Below are 15,246 nucleotides of genomic sequence, written 5' to 3'. Positions count from 1 at the left end.
AGCTTGACCTACTACAATCCTTACTCCTTGGAGTAAAACTCAAATTTTAGGTTTTAAACTCACCACAACTTGCTCCAAACCTTGGGAAAAATACGAGTTTTAACCCAAAACTCATTTATGGGGCAAATTTAGGCCAAGATTCATCCGCGTTAGTAGGCTGGCCCACCATATAAGTCTATTTTTTTAAGTTTTATATTTATAAATTTATTGAATCTAACGACTAAGATTTAATATAATTAAATTCAACGGTAAAAGAAAAAAATTTAATAGTTCATATTTAAATCTAACGGCTAAAGTGATTAAAACAAAGTTTTTCATGTGTTTCATATTCTTTCATAATGTTTCATAAGTTTCATGGTGTCTGTTTAGTGATTTTTTTCATATCTTTTGAATCTAAATATTTTTAGATGGAAATGTTCATAAAATTAAATTAGGATAGTCTACATAATTTTTTATTTTTAAATAGTTACTTTAAGAAAAAAAATTATCCTAAATTCATTCTTTAAAATATAAGGCTACAAATTTAACCAAAACGGTTGGAGCAGAAACTGTTTTTAGGTTAAAAATTTTAGGTTTAAACATAAGAGTTGAAGATCGTCTTAGAAAAAATAGGCTTAAATTTTAAAGTGCTATCTTTTAGTTGAATATCTGGCTTCGCCTTTAGATTAATGTAGTTTTACCATGGGAACAGAATTTGGGCATCTATATATGTCAAACAAAGTGATGGTTTTGATAACAATTAACAAGTGGCATGGTCATTATTAACCTTTCATTTATTTGGTTTATCGAGCCAAATTGCATAAAAATTTTCAGATAAATCCCTAAAATAAAATAAAGAGTGTATCTTCTACGTCTACTAGCAAAGAGCACACACTTTGTGTATGTGAACAATTTCTCTTAATATTACATAATTACTATTTTGTTCTCTTTATATAAATAATGTGTATCAAAAGTGATGGTAAAATTGGAAAAAGTGTATCAAAGGGAGGGTAAAATTGAAAAAATAAGTATATGATTGTCATTTTCTAAAAAAAAGATGGTAAAATAAGAAAAATAGGGATTTGAGTGTTATTTGTCAAAAAGTACATAATTACTGTTTTGTCCTGCTTACATAATTACTATTTTGTCAAAAAATACGGATATGATTGTTATTTTATTTTAATATTACATAATTACTGTTTTGTCCTCCTTGCATAATTACTATTTTGCTCTCTTCATCTCAATATTGTGTATTCAAAAGTGAGGGCAAAATTTGAAAAAAAAAGGGAAAAATGTTGACAAGACCTCTTCTCTTAATAGAATAGAAGAATAGATATTGGCCAAATCGGATAAATGATCCTCGTGGCCATAAAGTATTCGGAAGATAACCCATGTGCTAAAAAAAATCAAATTTAAACCCTTGTGGTGAAATCTGTTAAGATTTATACCCCAAATTGAACCTTCCGTTATTCCTCCGTTAGTGTGAAGGTAAGATAATCATTTCATTGGTCAGTTTAGCTTCCTAATAACTAATCGATCAATTTAGCGGTTCATAACTAAAACTCCATTCCCAATTCTGAAGCAATGAAATCACAAATAGAATTCTTGGATTGAATCAGAAAGGTTTGGTTCATGTTTGAATAGCCACATCATGGCTAAGAGGAGTGGATGGAGACATTGCACCAAAATAATCAGGTATTGCTGCAATCTTGATCACTTGCAATACCCAAATTAGGAAAGACAAAAAAAAAAAAAAAATAAAATTATATGACCCAAATTTCAAAAACCCAGATGGAGATAGAAGAATGTACACTGGGAAGTGATTAGGCTGAGATTCTGAAGACTAATGTTAAGATTGGGGGGGGGGCAATTTTTGTCGAAGACGAGCAATAAATTCAAGAACGGTGCGTTGGTTGAGAGCTATTTAGAGGGCTCGGAGATGAGAATTCAAATGAGAGAAGTGAGAGAGAAGTGTTGCCAAAAGTGGAGGGTCTTTGTGAACATGTTCATGGGCTGGAATGGCGGTTAAAAAACCTCAATTGGTGAGAGGAGATGACTACAAGTTTGGGCAAAGAGAGTGGAAGAATGAGAAGCTTCCATAGCTTCTATTTAAATGGGGGAATCAAATCAACCTATCGGGAAGATGAAATTGTCGCGTTGGTTCTGTTTCTGGTTCGGCAGGATGCAGAGATAGAAGAAAGGAAGGGGAAAATGGAAGAGAGAGAAATAAAGGGTGGAGTTTGCTATTAACAAAGCAATGAATAGAAGTTTAAATTTGAGCATAAATTTTAATAGACTTCACCAAAAAGATTTAAATTTAAATTTTTAACCACATGACTATCTTTCGAATACCTTATGACTACATTGATCATGTATCTGAAAAATAGCGAAACATTTATAATCCCAAATTACTCTCTCCCATTAAATTTTCATCTATATCTTATTTTAACTTTTTTTAATGTAAAAATATTGATCTACTAAAAAAAATATAAAAAAAATAAAAGAATGCGCGTGTGGCAAGGTACTATTCCTATATATGTCCTATTTTTGACAGAATTGTAAACAGGTTAAGGCCTGATTTGATAATGAGGTGATTCTGAAAAAAGCTGGTATCAAAAAAGTTGGGAACTATTTTTGTGTTTGGTAAACATTCAGCTTTAGCTTTTTTTTACAGTTTTGGGTGAAAAAAAGCCAAAAACAAGAAGCTGCAAAACCCAGCTTTGAAAAATTGGTTTTTTTTTCACATCTATTTTACATAAAAGCTTACCAAACACTATAATACGACTTTTTTTTTTTGTCAAGAGCACTTTTACAACAAAGTTTACTAAACACTATGTTACTTTATTTCACAGCTGTTTATTCTCACAGCACAACAGAAGAAGTTTTTTTTTCAAAAACACAGAAGTACCAAATCCTAGGTTCTCCTGTATTGGGCTGGGGCGGTGATTAATAATTTAATAGCAAAGCCAATGCACCGCCCTAAATTTCCAGTGCCTTCCTCTCCCCAATAAACAAACTTACTTTTGAGGGACTGGCTACTGTTTGCTAAAGTCGATTGTGAAAACGCAGAAACAATAACTGCCCGCTCTTTGAAGGATTCTGAGAGAAGGAAAGGAAGATGTTCAAGAAGGCAGTTGAAGCAAGGTCACACCAAAGACTGTCAGGGGCTGACAGGAAGAAGCTCAAGCGGAATCTTAAAGACAAATTTCCCCGAGCTTCCGACTCCGATATCGATGCTTTACTCCCTCCAAAGGTCCCTTTAAATTGGTGGTTTTGTATTTTGTTTATCGTTTAGTGGTTATGTGCTAAGGCTGCCTTGGGTTGTAGACTGTACAATTGATTAATTTCGATCCAATTTCAATACTTTGAATGGTTTCTATTAATTGATAACGAAATCATTCTCATTCGGATTTAGATTATTCCGAGATTAGCCCTTCTATGTGTTTTGCAGACTCTAGACTTCTTTTCGGATTGTTTTTATTGTCATTCGTATTGGACTGGTTATTGTCATTCTCAATTGAAATATGGCTTTCTTACTACTAGTTATTGCCATTTGCAGCGAGTGCTTGAACTCAGGATCAAATCTTGTTAGCTACTGACAACTGAATATTTTTTATTAAATTTCTCTAGGTGGAGATATCAGTTTCAAAGTTTCAAAATCGTGTTCATGTATATGGAGTGGAGGGGGGCTTTCCTATATTTTTTGATATTGATGGGCGCGGCACAGACATTTTTCCCACAGGTATCATCTTTTTCAAATATTCCTTCTTTAAACTGCAGTTTGGTTTCTGGGGTGTCATAGTTCTTTCTAGTATGTACCGCACTTGACGATGTAGCGCTCTCTCGAATAAAGATGATGTTAGTTTGCCACTCATGAAGTATCTACAGTATAATTGATATTTTCCTTCTTGAGACAAGCATGGGTAGCAGAGACACTACTTTGATTTTGTAATCATTCTCAAAACATGATGTAATCAAACAAATAAATTAATGTAACATATATTCTTTCTTGTTGTGAGTTTTGAAAGTATAATTGTCCTACATTACATCGTGCTTAGTTTGGGTTTTATTTGGGTAAACTTGTTGCAAATAAATTCGATGTCATACTTTTTGTGCAGTGGCATTTACTACTGGAGTTCCCTATTTCCATTAGTGAAACCTATTTCTGACATTCTTAGATAAACTATCGTATTGAAGTTCGAAAGTGTAATTTTTTTTATTCAAAGAACTATATTTTATTTCTCTTTAGAAATAGGATGGCTTGTTTTCATGGTTTTTGAGGTTGGATGTTAAGTTGTAGCGTTCAAAAGTATTCCAAGATTGTAAAGTTTCCAATAATTGAATCTTTGCCTAGTTTTAACTTTTAACAAAGTGTTGATGCTTGATTGGGAATCAATCTTATGTGGGTTTGTATCTCAAAGATTTTTCGGAATGCACCACACCTGCACACTAATAAAGGAAATAAAAGAAAATAGCTTAGAAGTCTGCCCCCTAATTCAGTTTGGAATAATAGGAGTAAAGAAATTTGCCGTATATGTATCAAAGACTTCTAAAGAATACAGGAACCTCAAAAGTTTAAACCCTTGACCTTGGTTTTTAACTTCCTAATTGGACCAATAAAAAATTGGAGGAGTCCGTGGTAGACCATGGTCAATCATGAAAAATACGCTATGCTCAGCTTATATGCAAGATATTCACAATTTTTTGGTTGATGGTTTCCCATTGCAGTTTTTGCACTCTGGAAGGTCCCTGAGCTCTTGCCTTCTTTCATGCTGAAAGGGGGTGAGGTTTCCCAATATATCATTGGAGGGGCGGATTTGATGTTCCCTGGTATCAGCATACCTGCTGAAGGTCTACCTTCTTTTACAGCAGGAGAAACCTGGGCAGTAAAAGTTCCAGGAAACCCAGCTCCCATCGCTGTAAGCTTCCTCGTAGATTGCAGGACAAACCTTCACTTCATTTATTTATTCAAATAAAGATAGGGACTTTCTTATTTTGAAAACCACTACAGGTGGGGACTACCACTATGAGCAGCACTGAAGCATTAAAAGCCGGGTTGCGAGGAAAGGCTTTAAAGATTACTCACTATTATCGTGACTTACTTTGGCAAGTATTGGGGGTTACTGACTAAATGATTGGTCAATAATTAAAGTTTTCTTTAAGTAACGTTTTTAGATTTTTTTTTCTTTCTTTCCAGGGAATCAGTTGAGGGCCTTATGTTCCAAATGCAGGCTTTTATGAAGATGTTGTGTTTGAGGATCCTACCTTGTCATCATCACAAATTTCTGAGTCTTATGCTAGCACAACTGAAGGTTCAAATGACCAAGAGAATGGAAGTAATGAAAAAGAAATTGGACAACCCGTTGATGTGGACGTGCACTCTGAACCTAGTTCCACTTCAGAGGCACAGATTGAGGTTGGGGACGAGATTGCTAAAGAAATAACTGCTCATGTAGGTGATCTGAAGGTAACAGATGATCATGCTGCTGATCAGTCTAATGGGGAGGACCAACATCCTCTTTCCACTGAGGATGTGGATGTGCTTCTGGAAAAATGCCTTTTGCAAGCATTGCATACAACTATTAAGGATAAAGACCTTCCTATGCCTGGCAGCACACTATGGTATAATATGTTATATGATATTTGGTCTCCATGCTCTATCTGGGGCAAATGCCCTATTTATAGAAATTTCCTCATTTGCTTTCTGCTTTCTGCAGGTCAAACCACGTTCTAACTTGTAGGCCTTCAGGCATCACACTCGACATCAAGAAATCATCATACAAGAAATTATCAAAGTGGTTACAAGCTAAATCTTCTACAGGCTTGGTGCGTAATTCTTTCGTTTTCTTCTTTTTGAAAGAGAACCCTTATGTGTTTTAACCTTGTCACTTTTGGGAGCTTGTTATGCAAACCCCCGAGTTTCAAACTTCCTAAGAGGTGCTGTATGATCCACGAAGTGGACCAAGTGATCTTATTGAATTGGATGCATAAATGATGTTGCTTTATTGTATTCAGGGTATACGTGAAGCAGTAAGTTTAAATGTTTTCAGATCTATTCACATGTGTTAAAATGATTTTGAGCATTGGCATTATTTGTATCAGCTCTGTTAATAGGAATTTCCATTATCAAGTGGAAGAGAGACTTACATTTTTATCCTAGGTTTCTATGAGCTCTCGGCAAAATCAATACACAATTAGCATAAAAGGAAAACTTGAATTTCAGTAAATCAGTTATATAGTCTTTCTTTATTGGGATTCAGCATTGTATGGTGATTGCTCTTAGTCTTGTTCTGTTTCTATTTCAATTGCTATATACAGTGCGTACGTGGGCGATATGCCCCTTGGTGTGTGAAAAAAAAAATGAAAAAAGTCATGCTTATAAAATAAAAACAGAAACTCTGGTGCATTCGGAAAGAGGATGTAACCTTTTTGTAGGAATTTAAAACAAGCAAGTGATTAAGTTTTGGTGTTCCTGTACTCTGTGCCTTTTAGCAGTTCAGTTTTCTGAGATTAATCTGTATTCTCTTTGTTTGCACTATGTTGGCTCCAAAACATGCAGATTTCAGTGAAAGAAGATAAATACAAAAAGGAGTCTGTATTGTTATCGGTTAACCGCAAGCATTCAGATTACTCATCTTTTAAGCCTGAGAAACGAGAAGTGGAGAAAACTGTTCAAACTGGTGTTGCTACTGTCAGTGAAAGGCGGTCCCTCAAAATGCTTGAAGTGGCTGAGATCTATAAATCAAGTGTACATGTCAATCCCATACTAGCTTCTGTTGGGGCTGACACAGGAAAGCTATACAGTGCTTCAGATGCCACAGATATTGTGTTTACATATGTTGAAAAAGAAAACCTGGTTAAGCCCTCAGATAAATCCATTGTGGTGTTGGATCCAATATTATGTGATGCACTATTCAAGGGAGCCATAAAAAAAGGTGCAATGTACCCAACAGAAATTCACAAGAGAGATTTAGGAGCAGCATTTGTAAACAGGATGCAAGCCCATCACGTTGTGACGAGGGGAAGTGAGTCGGTTGTTCGTAAAGGTGGTCTGAAAACAATACAGATAATGACAGAAAGGCGGCAAGGTAACAAGAAAGTGACCAAATTATCAGGTCTGGAATCCTTTTTGGTCGATCCTGAAGCTTTGGCATCAGAGCTACAGAAGAAGTTTGCTTGCAGCACAACGGTGGCTGAACTACCAGGTGCAGTGTTTTGTTGTGTTAATTGAATTGATATTAGTGAGGTGTATTCTTTTCTCTTCTTCTCTCAAAATTTTCTAGTAGCCTGGCAACGTTAGTCTTAATGAATGAATACTGCTGCTTACTGTTTAAAGTATATTCTTATAACCTTTCTCCAATGGTAATAAATCCTGTTGCCAGTTTTGGTTGTCTGGAAATAGTATTTTGTTGCGATGTTTCAAGGATTCCTTCCTTGGTTTTCTTATGAACACATGTTTCTCTTTTCAGGTAAGAAAGGGCATGAGGTTCTGGTTCAAGGTGGCGTGATTGATGATCTGGCAAAGCATATGATTGAACAATATGGGATCCCAAAGAGATACATAGAGGTTCTTGATAAAACCAGGAGATGAGAGATTGAGAGAGGTTAGTATACTTGACTCATCTTGATGGTAGTAAAGAGATGTAGGGCAAACCATTCTTATTAATGCCTTGATTGAGTGGATTCAGTCTCTAGGAGCCTGTTTGTTAGTTATGCTTGTGCTTTTGTTCTAATTAGCAGATAGAGGAAATGGAAGATGAAGATGGTAATAGAAAGAGGAGAGAAGAAGAATAAAATACAAAAAAGTAAAGTTTTAATGTTAAAAATAAAAGGGAATAGTAGATTTTAAACTTAATTTTATGTATTCTTCTTCCTTTTGTCCTCACCTCTGCGTCTGCTTTCATATTTCTCATATTTTCCCCATGATTAATAAGTAATTTCTTGTATATGTGATGTGTGATTTGGTCTTTTGTGTTTCTGTTTTATGATTATGTTTGTTTGTTGTACACATTAAATTTTGATATCCATTGTCCCTTGTTATTCCACACACCAAAAACAGTTGGCAAGGACTAGTTTCCATAGCATGCTGCCTTGTGAGAGACTCATAACTACTTCTACTTTCATGATGAGAAATGGTAGTCCTGGATTCCTGTTAGTAGATTGATACAAAAATAAAAATAAATTATGTTATGCTCCTGATGTTTCCTTTAAATGTTTTTCTTTTTCAGCATTTATATTGACAATCATGCATTCAGTTCTTTCAATACCTATAATATCTTTGATAAATTTTTCTGGTAGGTTTTTTTCGCGATATTTCTATTGATAGATCTGCTGCAGTTGGTTCTTTGTCTTCAATATAAGTTGTTTGATTGAAATTTTCATTTTTTTGGTATTCAGATAAGTTCAACACCGAGCCACTGCAGTGCATATTTACACTTATCTGAAGTTTATCATTAATAGCTTGTGTCTCAGAAAAACTAAGTTGAAAACTGTTATTGAAACCACGGATGTGATTTATTGTCCAAGATTCATTGAGCATTTAATTCAACAATCAAAATTGCTGTTGTAGTTTTATTTTCTAAAAAGAAGGTAGGTGTATTGTACTCAAAATCTTGTTGGATGTCAAATATGAAATTTTTGTTTCAGGTACGATTCTGAAGAGAAGGGATTCAGATTGGAAGTGTTGGGCGTTTTTGATTGCTGTGGAGGAATAAAAGTTGATTTTTGTACTTTATTAGATCTATTAGAATATATAAAGTCTACTTCTCTGCTGTAACTTTGAGATTTCAGATTTATATCAATTAAACATTTTAAGTTTTATTTCAATCTGGTGGGTTCCAGAGATTGTGTGGCTTGGTGTTTTTCAAGGTTAACCATTCATGCGAGTTTGTAATGCAAGAAGAAAATTATGCCGACTTTGAAGTGTGAGTATCAAGATGCCAGTGCTCAAAGGGATGATGTTAAAGTTTTCGTGCTTTCCAGAGATTGTGTGGCTTGGTGTGTATCAAGATGCCAGTGCTCAAAGGGATGATGTTACAGTTTTCGTGCTTTCAATCTTGTTTGACAACTTTTTTACAAGTGGGAGAGGCTAATGTATGACAAAATAGGGGTCGATTAAAGTGGCTAAAATTACGGAAAATACGATGATGGACGGCTGGCAAGAGACCACGCAAGAAAGAAAATTCATGTTCAACCATCGCTACAACCATCGGAATATTTGGGTTTTTAAGCTTTGAGTAATTTTATTTTAGGAAAACTAATGAAAAAAATGTGGTTTTTCGTTAAAGTGAACAGTACCTTGGGCTTTCGTTAAAACTTCCTTTTATATTTTCTTGTCTCATAAGGATTATGTTTCCATTTCTCTAGTTAATTAGGATTTTCTTTTATGTTTCTTTTAATGTGGTTCAAATTCGCCTTTGGCGACCTAAGATCCAGATAAAGACCTGCTGGTGCCAGGATCTTAAGGGGTGTTTGTTTTCCCTCACCAATACCGGACTAGACTAGACTAAAGTTTAGCTCAGTCCCATGTTTGTTACCCGCAAGAGACTAACTATAGTGAAACTAACATTCAGTCGTTCTGACTAAAACCTTACTTAGCCGGCCCTAGTGAAATTTCCCAAATACCTTAGGAGTAGCTAATACGGTCTTTCCACCGCGTCCTCGTCTTTGTCATGCATGACTGCACACCATCTACATCTTCGATCCCCACACTGTGTTGTTTGCAACTCCGATCCCCACCCATGCTTGTATGGCCGTACCCAGCCCCCACCACCTAAGTCTCAAAATTCAGAGTGGGAAGACAGATAAGAAAGAGAGTCAAGTAGCAACGGATCATCCAGTGGGAAGAAATTGTGCCTCTGTCAAATATTTATCCCCTGTCGCTATCGAATACCAGTGCCCACAGGAACCAAGCCTCTGGATCTCAATTCCTTCTTGCGATTCTTCTTTTCTTTGCACTACTCATCCCTTTGATTTTTTTCGTTAGGCATGGTTTAGTCTGGTTTCTGAGAATTGGAGAAAAATTGAGAAGTTTTGTCTGGTGCGAAGAGAGATGAACAATTGGTTTAGTCTGATTTCTGAGAATTCGAGAAAATTTGAGAAGTTTTGTCTGGTGCGATGAGAAAGAATGGTAGAGATAGGAGAGATCTAAAAAAACAAAACAAAAAATCTAAATTTTAGAATAATTTAATCCGTAATTTAGTTTGACACTGGATCAAATGCTTCATTATTTTTATACCACTTAGTTCATTCCGAGTCAATCCCGCTTAGTTCCTAAAGCTAATCCAATATGAAATAGTCAGGTGCAACAAACACACCTTGGTGTCCATCTCCAGGTCAATTGCCCCGCACCCAAGCCCTTCAAGCACCCTGAATGTTTCCTTGGTTGGAGTATATTAGGTCGATTTCTGTGGTGGACTCCTACCAATGAAAGGCAGGTTAAGAATTGCAGAAGTTATCTTGGCTAGTCCCTTAGTTTAGATTAGTTTAGTTATATGGAAGACTTACCTTTACTGTTGGATGGTTATGGCGCAAGTCCCGTTTTGTTCAACTTTAGACCATCTCCAACTGAACGAGGGCCAGATGGCTCGTTTTAACCCTCTGACCCTTTAAGAAATTAATATTTTAATGAACAATGCATGGTCATATTTCTTACCATCTCCAACCGAGGGCCAAACGGCTATATGGCTCGGTTTAGCCCTGTCACAAAAAAACCGTCTCTAACAGAGGGCCAAACACAATTTATTATTTAAATTTAAAAACTACAACAACTTAAATTTAACAACTACAACTTATGTTTAAAAACTACAAATTAAATTTAAAAACTACAACTTAAATTTATAGAAAAAAAAAATGAGATTTTTTAAATATTTTTTTTACAAATTTTGGCCAAAAAAAATTCAACTTCAAATCCAATGGCTAGTTGATGTCAGCATGATGTCAGCTAGCCATTCGATTTGATTTTTTTTTTTTTTTTTGCTATAAATAGGATGGATATTGGGCTATAATTCACACACGTTTGAATTCAATCTATTTCATTTCAATTTCTTTCAATTCAAGTTTATAATAAATTCCAACTTTAGATCCTTTTCGAATTCTAATTGGGGGTCCTTATCCAATTCCGAATTGGAAGTCCTCGTCCAATTCCGAATTGGAAGAAAAATGGGCGCATATGAGACGGGAAGATGAGGAGTCTGATGAAGAAGATGAAGCATGGCGCAACACACAATATGTGGTAGCCATGGCTGCGGCCATGGTGTGTCAGCCAACTGAGGAACAACCTCAATGGGTTGGCTTTGTTGCTGGTTGCTCTTACAAACCACGAAACAGAGTGATGACGCATGCCAATTTGATGAACAACTACTTCAACCCCAACTTGGTGTACATAGAAGATGATTTCAGACGTTACTTTCGGATGAGGCGTCCTGTCTTCAAGCGTTTACTTAATGATGTCCATCAGGTTAATCTATACTTTCAACAGAAGCTAGACAGCGCAGGCCGCTCTGGTTTCTCACCTCATCAGAAGGTTACTATTGAACTACGAATGATGGCCTATGACTTCCCAGCTGATTCGATGGATGAAACCCATGATATGTTTGAATCTACATGTCTTAATACTCTTGTTGAATTCTGTAACATAATTGTTCAGCTTTACAAAGAGGAGTACCTCCGCGAGCCAAATCAAGAAGATCTGGATCAGTTTATTTGCAAAGCTGAAGACTGTGTGTTTCTGGGCATGATAGGGTCATTAGACTACATGCATTGGAATTGGAAGCACTGTCCCACCGGATGGCAATGAGGCTTTAGCGGAAGGTTGAGAAAGCCAACTATTGTGTTAGAGGCGATTGTCTCATATGACACATGGATCTGACATGCTTTCTTTGGAGTCCCTGGATCTCAAAATGACATTACAGTTCTTGGGCATTCACCCCTCTTCAATAACCTGACTGAAGATAAATCACCTCAACTTGACTACTACATCAACGACCATCGTCAATGGCATCCACCCAAAGTGGGCAACACTTGTCCAAGCAATTCCAAACCCTAAAAATGATGCCACAAAGTGTTTTACGTTACACCAAAAGGCATACCGGAAAGATGTTGAGAAATATTTTGGTGTTCTACAAGCGCGGTGGAAGATCATCAAGGAACCGGCAAGAGGGTGGAGTCTAGAAAATTTGGACTCCATCATGATGTCTTGCATCATATTACACAACCTGATTGTGGAGGATGAGCGAGATGGGTATATTGATGGAGAGTCTGATGACGACTAAGAGTATCCAAATAGGTCAAGAAGAGCTCGTGCAAAAATATATGATGGGCCTAATTTGCCCTTCAATCCAAAAATTGGTAGTATCTCTATAAATGAGTACATAAGGCATTATAGGATGATATGTTCCCATGCCACAAATAAGTACTTACAACAAGATCTTGTTGCACATCTTTGGGCCAAAAGAAGCATAGAGTAGTCGTTTAAGTTTTATGTTGTTAAATGTTTTTAAAAATGTTGTCTAAGTTTCATGTTGTTAAATGTTTTTCTTTTTATGTTGTATAATTTTTATGTTGGTTAATGTTATTTAATGTTGTTTCATATTGTTTAATATTGTTTCATGTTACTTAATTTAATTTAAGGGTAAATTACATTTTCATACCTCAGGTTTGAGGTCTATTTCAATTTCTTATAACATTTTTAAAACATTTCACTGTCATACCTTAAGTACAATTTTATTTCAAAATAATACCTCCGTTATATTTTTCATCCATTGATATGTTAAATGCTGATGTGGCTGCCAAATGTCTGCCACGTGGCAAATAAAAATATTTTTATTTTTTTTAAAAAACCTGAATTTTCTCAAAAAAAAAGAAAAAAAAATTGAAACCAGTGCCTTCCCCCGGCGGCCCCCCCCCCCCCCCCAAGCGACCTTAACCCAAAACTCAAAAACTTGCAAGAATAAGAAGAAAAGGGAGGGGAAAAAAAATGGCCCATTTTGTCCCACCCGAGCCACCCCTTTCTCCCTTCCCCCATCACCCCTCCCAAAAATCCCCATCACCCACAAAAATTCCACCCGAGATTAGGTGGATTTACCACAAAACCAGTCCAAAAATTATCTCAAACTCAAAGTATTTTCAAAACCCACCCATACTGAAAATCACGAGATCCTGACCCGAGGGGGGGTGAGGGGGGGACGAACTGGGTTTGGGGTTTTTTTTTTCCTTCTTCTTCTTCCTGCTGCTGCTGCAGGTTTTTTTTTTTTCTTCTTCTTCTTCTTCTTGCTGCTGCAGCGGGGGGAGTTCGTGCTACGCCGGGGGGGAGGGGGGACAAACTGGGTTTGGGGTTTTTTTTTTCCTTCTTCTTCTTCTTCTTCCTGCTGCTACTGCTGCAGGTTTTTTTTTTTTTCTTCTTCTTCTTCGTCCCTTCTTCTTCTTCTTGCTGCTGCAACAGGTTTTTTGGGTTTTGGGTTAGGGATAGGGATGTGGGTTGCTAGGGTGGGGGGAGGGATAGTGGGTTTCATTTATTTATTTTTTTCATTTTTTGAGAAAATTCAGGTTTTTAAAAAAAAAAAAATTAAAAAATTATTTTTATTTGCAACGTAGCAAACATTTGGCAGTCATGTGGTATATATGTGGCAGCTACGTCAACATTTAATAGATCAATGGATGAAAAATGTAACGGAGACATTATTTTGAAATAAAATAGTATTTAAGGTATGAAAGTGAAATGTTTTGAAAATGTTGTAAGGAATTGAAATAGACCCCAAACCTGAGGTATGAAAGTGTAATTTACCCTTAATTTAATGTTATTTAATGGCTTAGGAAGTTATAGGAAAAAAAAATAGAATTTACAAATTTTGTAAAAAAAAAAAAAAAAAAAAACTACTAGCTGACGTCAGCAATTAGCCGTTGGAAGTTTGAATCTTGTCTCGGCCCGGGGCCGGCTGGCTGGCTCATTTGGGCCGGTCGATTGGCCTTTTGGCCCTTTTTTGTCCAGTGAGGTCCATGAGCCCTTTGGCTTGGCACTCGGTTGGAGACGATTTTCGGACAATTTTTGGCACTCTGGACCCTTCGGTTGGAGATGGTCTTAGTTTCTTAAACTTGGTTGCTTAAAAGTTGTTACTTGGGAGATATTGAGAGGTATGCCAGTTGAGTTAATTATGTTATTTTCTCTTGCTAGTTGTTGCTCCGATTAAATTAAACTGAGCTGATAGCTAAGCAAAATACTTATGCAATCTCTAATCTTGTATTGTAGCGGTCATGATAATCTCAACCGAAGTTTCTAAAATCAAATCTCTTTCTTCTCCACTAACAACAAAAAAAAAAAAAAAAAAAGAAAAAAGAAAAAAAAGAAGCGAGATATCACCGAACATAATCTACACAAATCATACAACTGAAGCCTAATTATTAAGCTGCTGTAATGTCAGTAAGTGCAAGTTGGTTAGATGTTGTCATGGGATGGGAAGGAAGATAATAAAAGACAAAACAAGGGAAGAATTGAGTGGCAAGAAATATGATAGGGTCGCAAGGACATCGTATATTCTTTGTAATATCCAAAAATTCCAAGTTCTAATGGGGTTTTTCCTTTCCATCGGTTTTGAGCCCCATAATCCCATATGGCCTTTATGCTCATCGTTTCATGCACATATTTGCCCACTTCCATCATCTCTTTATCCTTTTCATGTAATGTTTTTTAACTCTCATCTTCATACGTTATACAACTCTTTCAATAACCTCTAATTTTCTTTTGTTTCTTTTCTTCAATTGGCCTTATATATACACATTCCTTTTCTTTTTCTTTCTCTTGCGCTCTCTTAACATGGTCACGGTGATAGGCGTTGGAAAATAAAGTTTATATGTGGGGCATATAATAAAATAATATACAATTTATGTTGGGAGGTTCATTATTAATCCAGTCTTTTGTGAAAGTTAAACTATCTAACTACTACAGTTAATTCAACTTTTTTACAGACGTCTAAGATATAACAAAATAATATTACATGTGGGCGTAAAGGCCTAAAAAGTTTAATTTACAAATAGATTTATTTCTTCTTTTGCCTACAATTAAAATTAATTGAATCATTTTTCTGCAAGAGGGTGGCAATTTTGAGCCTAGCTACTAGGCTCGACACTAGCAAGTGGGTAGAGAGAAACTGAAATGTCTTTGTGAGGTTTTTTTATCCTTAAAAAGATGGATAACCGTGATTTGCCACCGATTATCTCTTTTTTAAAAAAAAATTTCCAAAAAAAAAAAAAAGCCTCATCGACGCTAGTGAG

The 15,246-nt window shown here is 36.0% G+C and overlaps 2 protein-coding genes across 2 annotated transcripts; both read left to right on the top strand.

The window, feature by feature from the left end:
- Positions 1-2,917: 2,917 nt before the first annotated feature.
- On the top strand, positions 2,918-8,805 carry LOC125475684 (eukaryotic translation initiation factor 2D). Its single transcript, XM_048580728.1, is given in 9 exon segments — positions 2,918-3,232; positions 3,610-3,721; positions 4,708-4,898; positions 4,991-5,089; positions 5,177-5,601; positions 5,697-5,805; positions 6,539-7,184; positions 7,449-7,583; positions 8,626-8,805. Coding segments are annotated over 8 exon segments (1,839 nt in total). The 5' UTR covers positions 2,918-3,097; the 3' UTR covers positions 7,571-7,583; positions 8,626-8,805.
- A 2,344-nt stretch (positions 8,806-11,149) lies between these two features.
- On the top strand, positions 11,150-11,776 carry LOC125475818. The gene has a single exon (XM_048581181.1). The coding sequence runs from the start codon at positions 11,150-11,152 to the stop codon at positions 11,774-11,776; it is 627 nt and encodes a 208-aa protein (XP_048437138.1).
- The last annotated feature ends 3,470 nt before the right edge of the window (positions 11,777-15,246 follow it).

The sequence above is a fragment of a genome, unplaced genomic scaffold (assembly GCF_019419815.1).
Source record: "Pyrus x bretschneideri cultivar Hongxiangsu unplaced genomic scaffold, Pyrus_bretschneideri_v1 Contig16, whole genome shotgun sequence".
NCBI lineage: Eukaryota > Viridiplantae > Streptophyta > Magnoliopsida > Rosales > Rosaceae > Pyrus > Pyrus x bretschneideri.
This window is presented reverse-complemented; position numbering and strand designations above follow the sequence as displayed.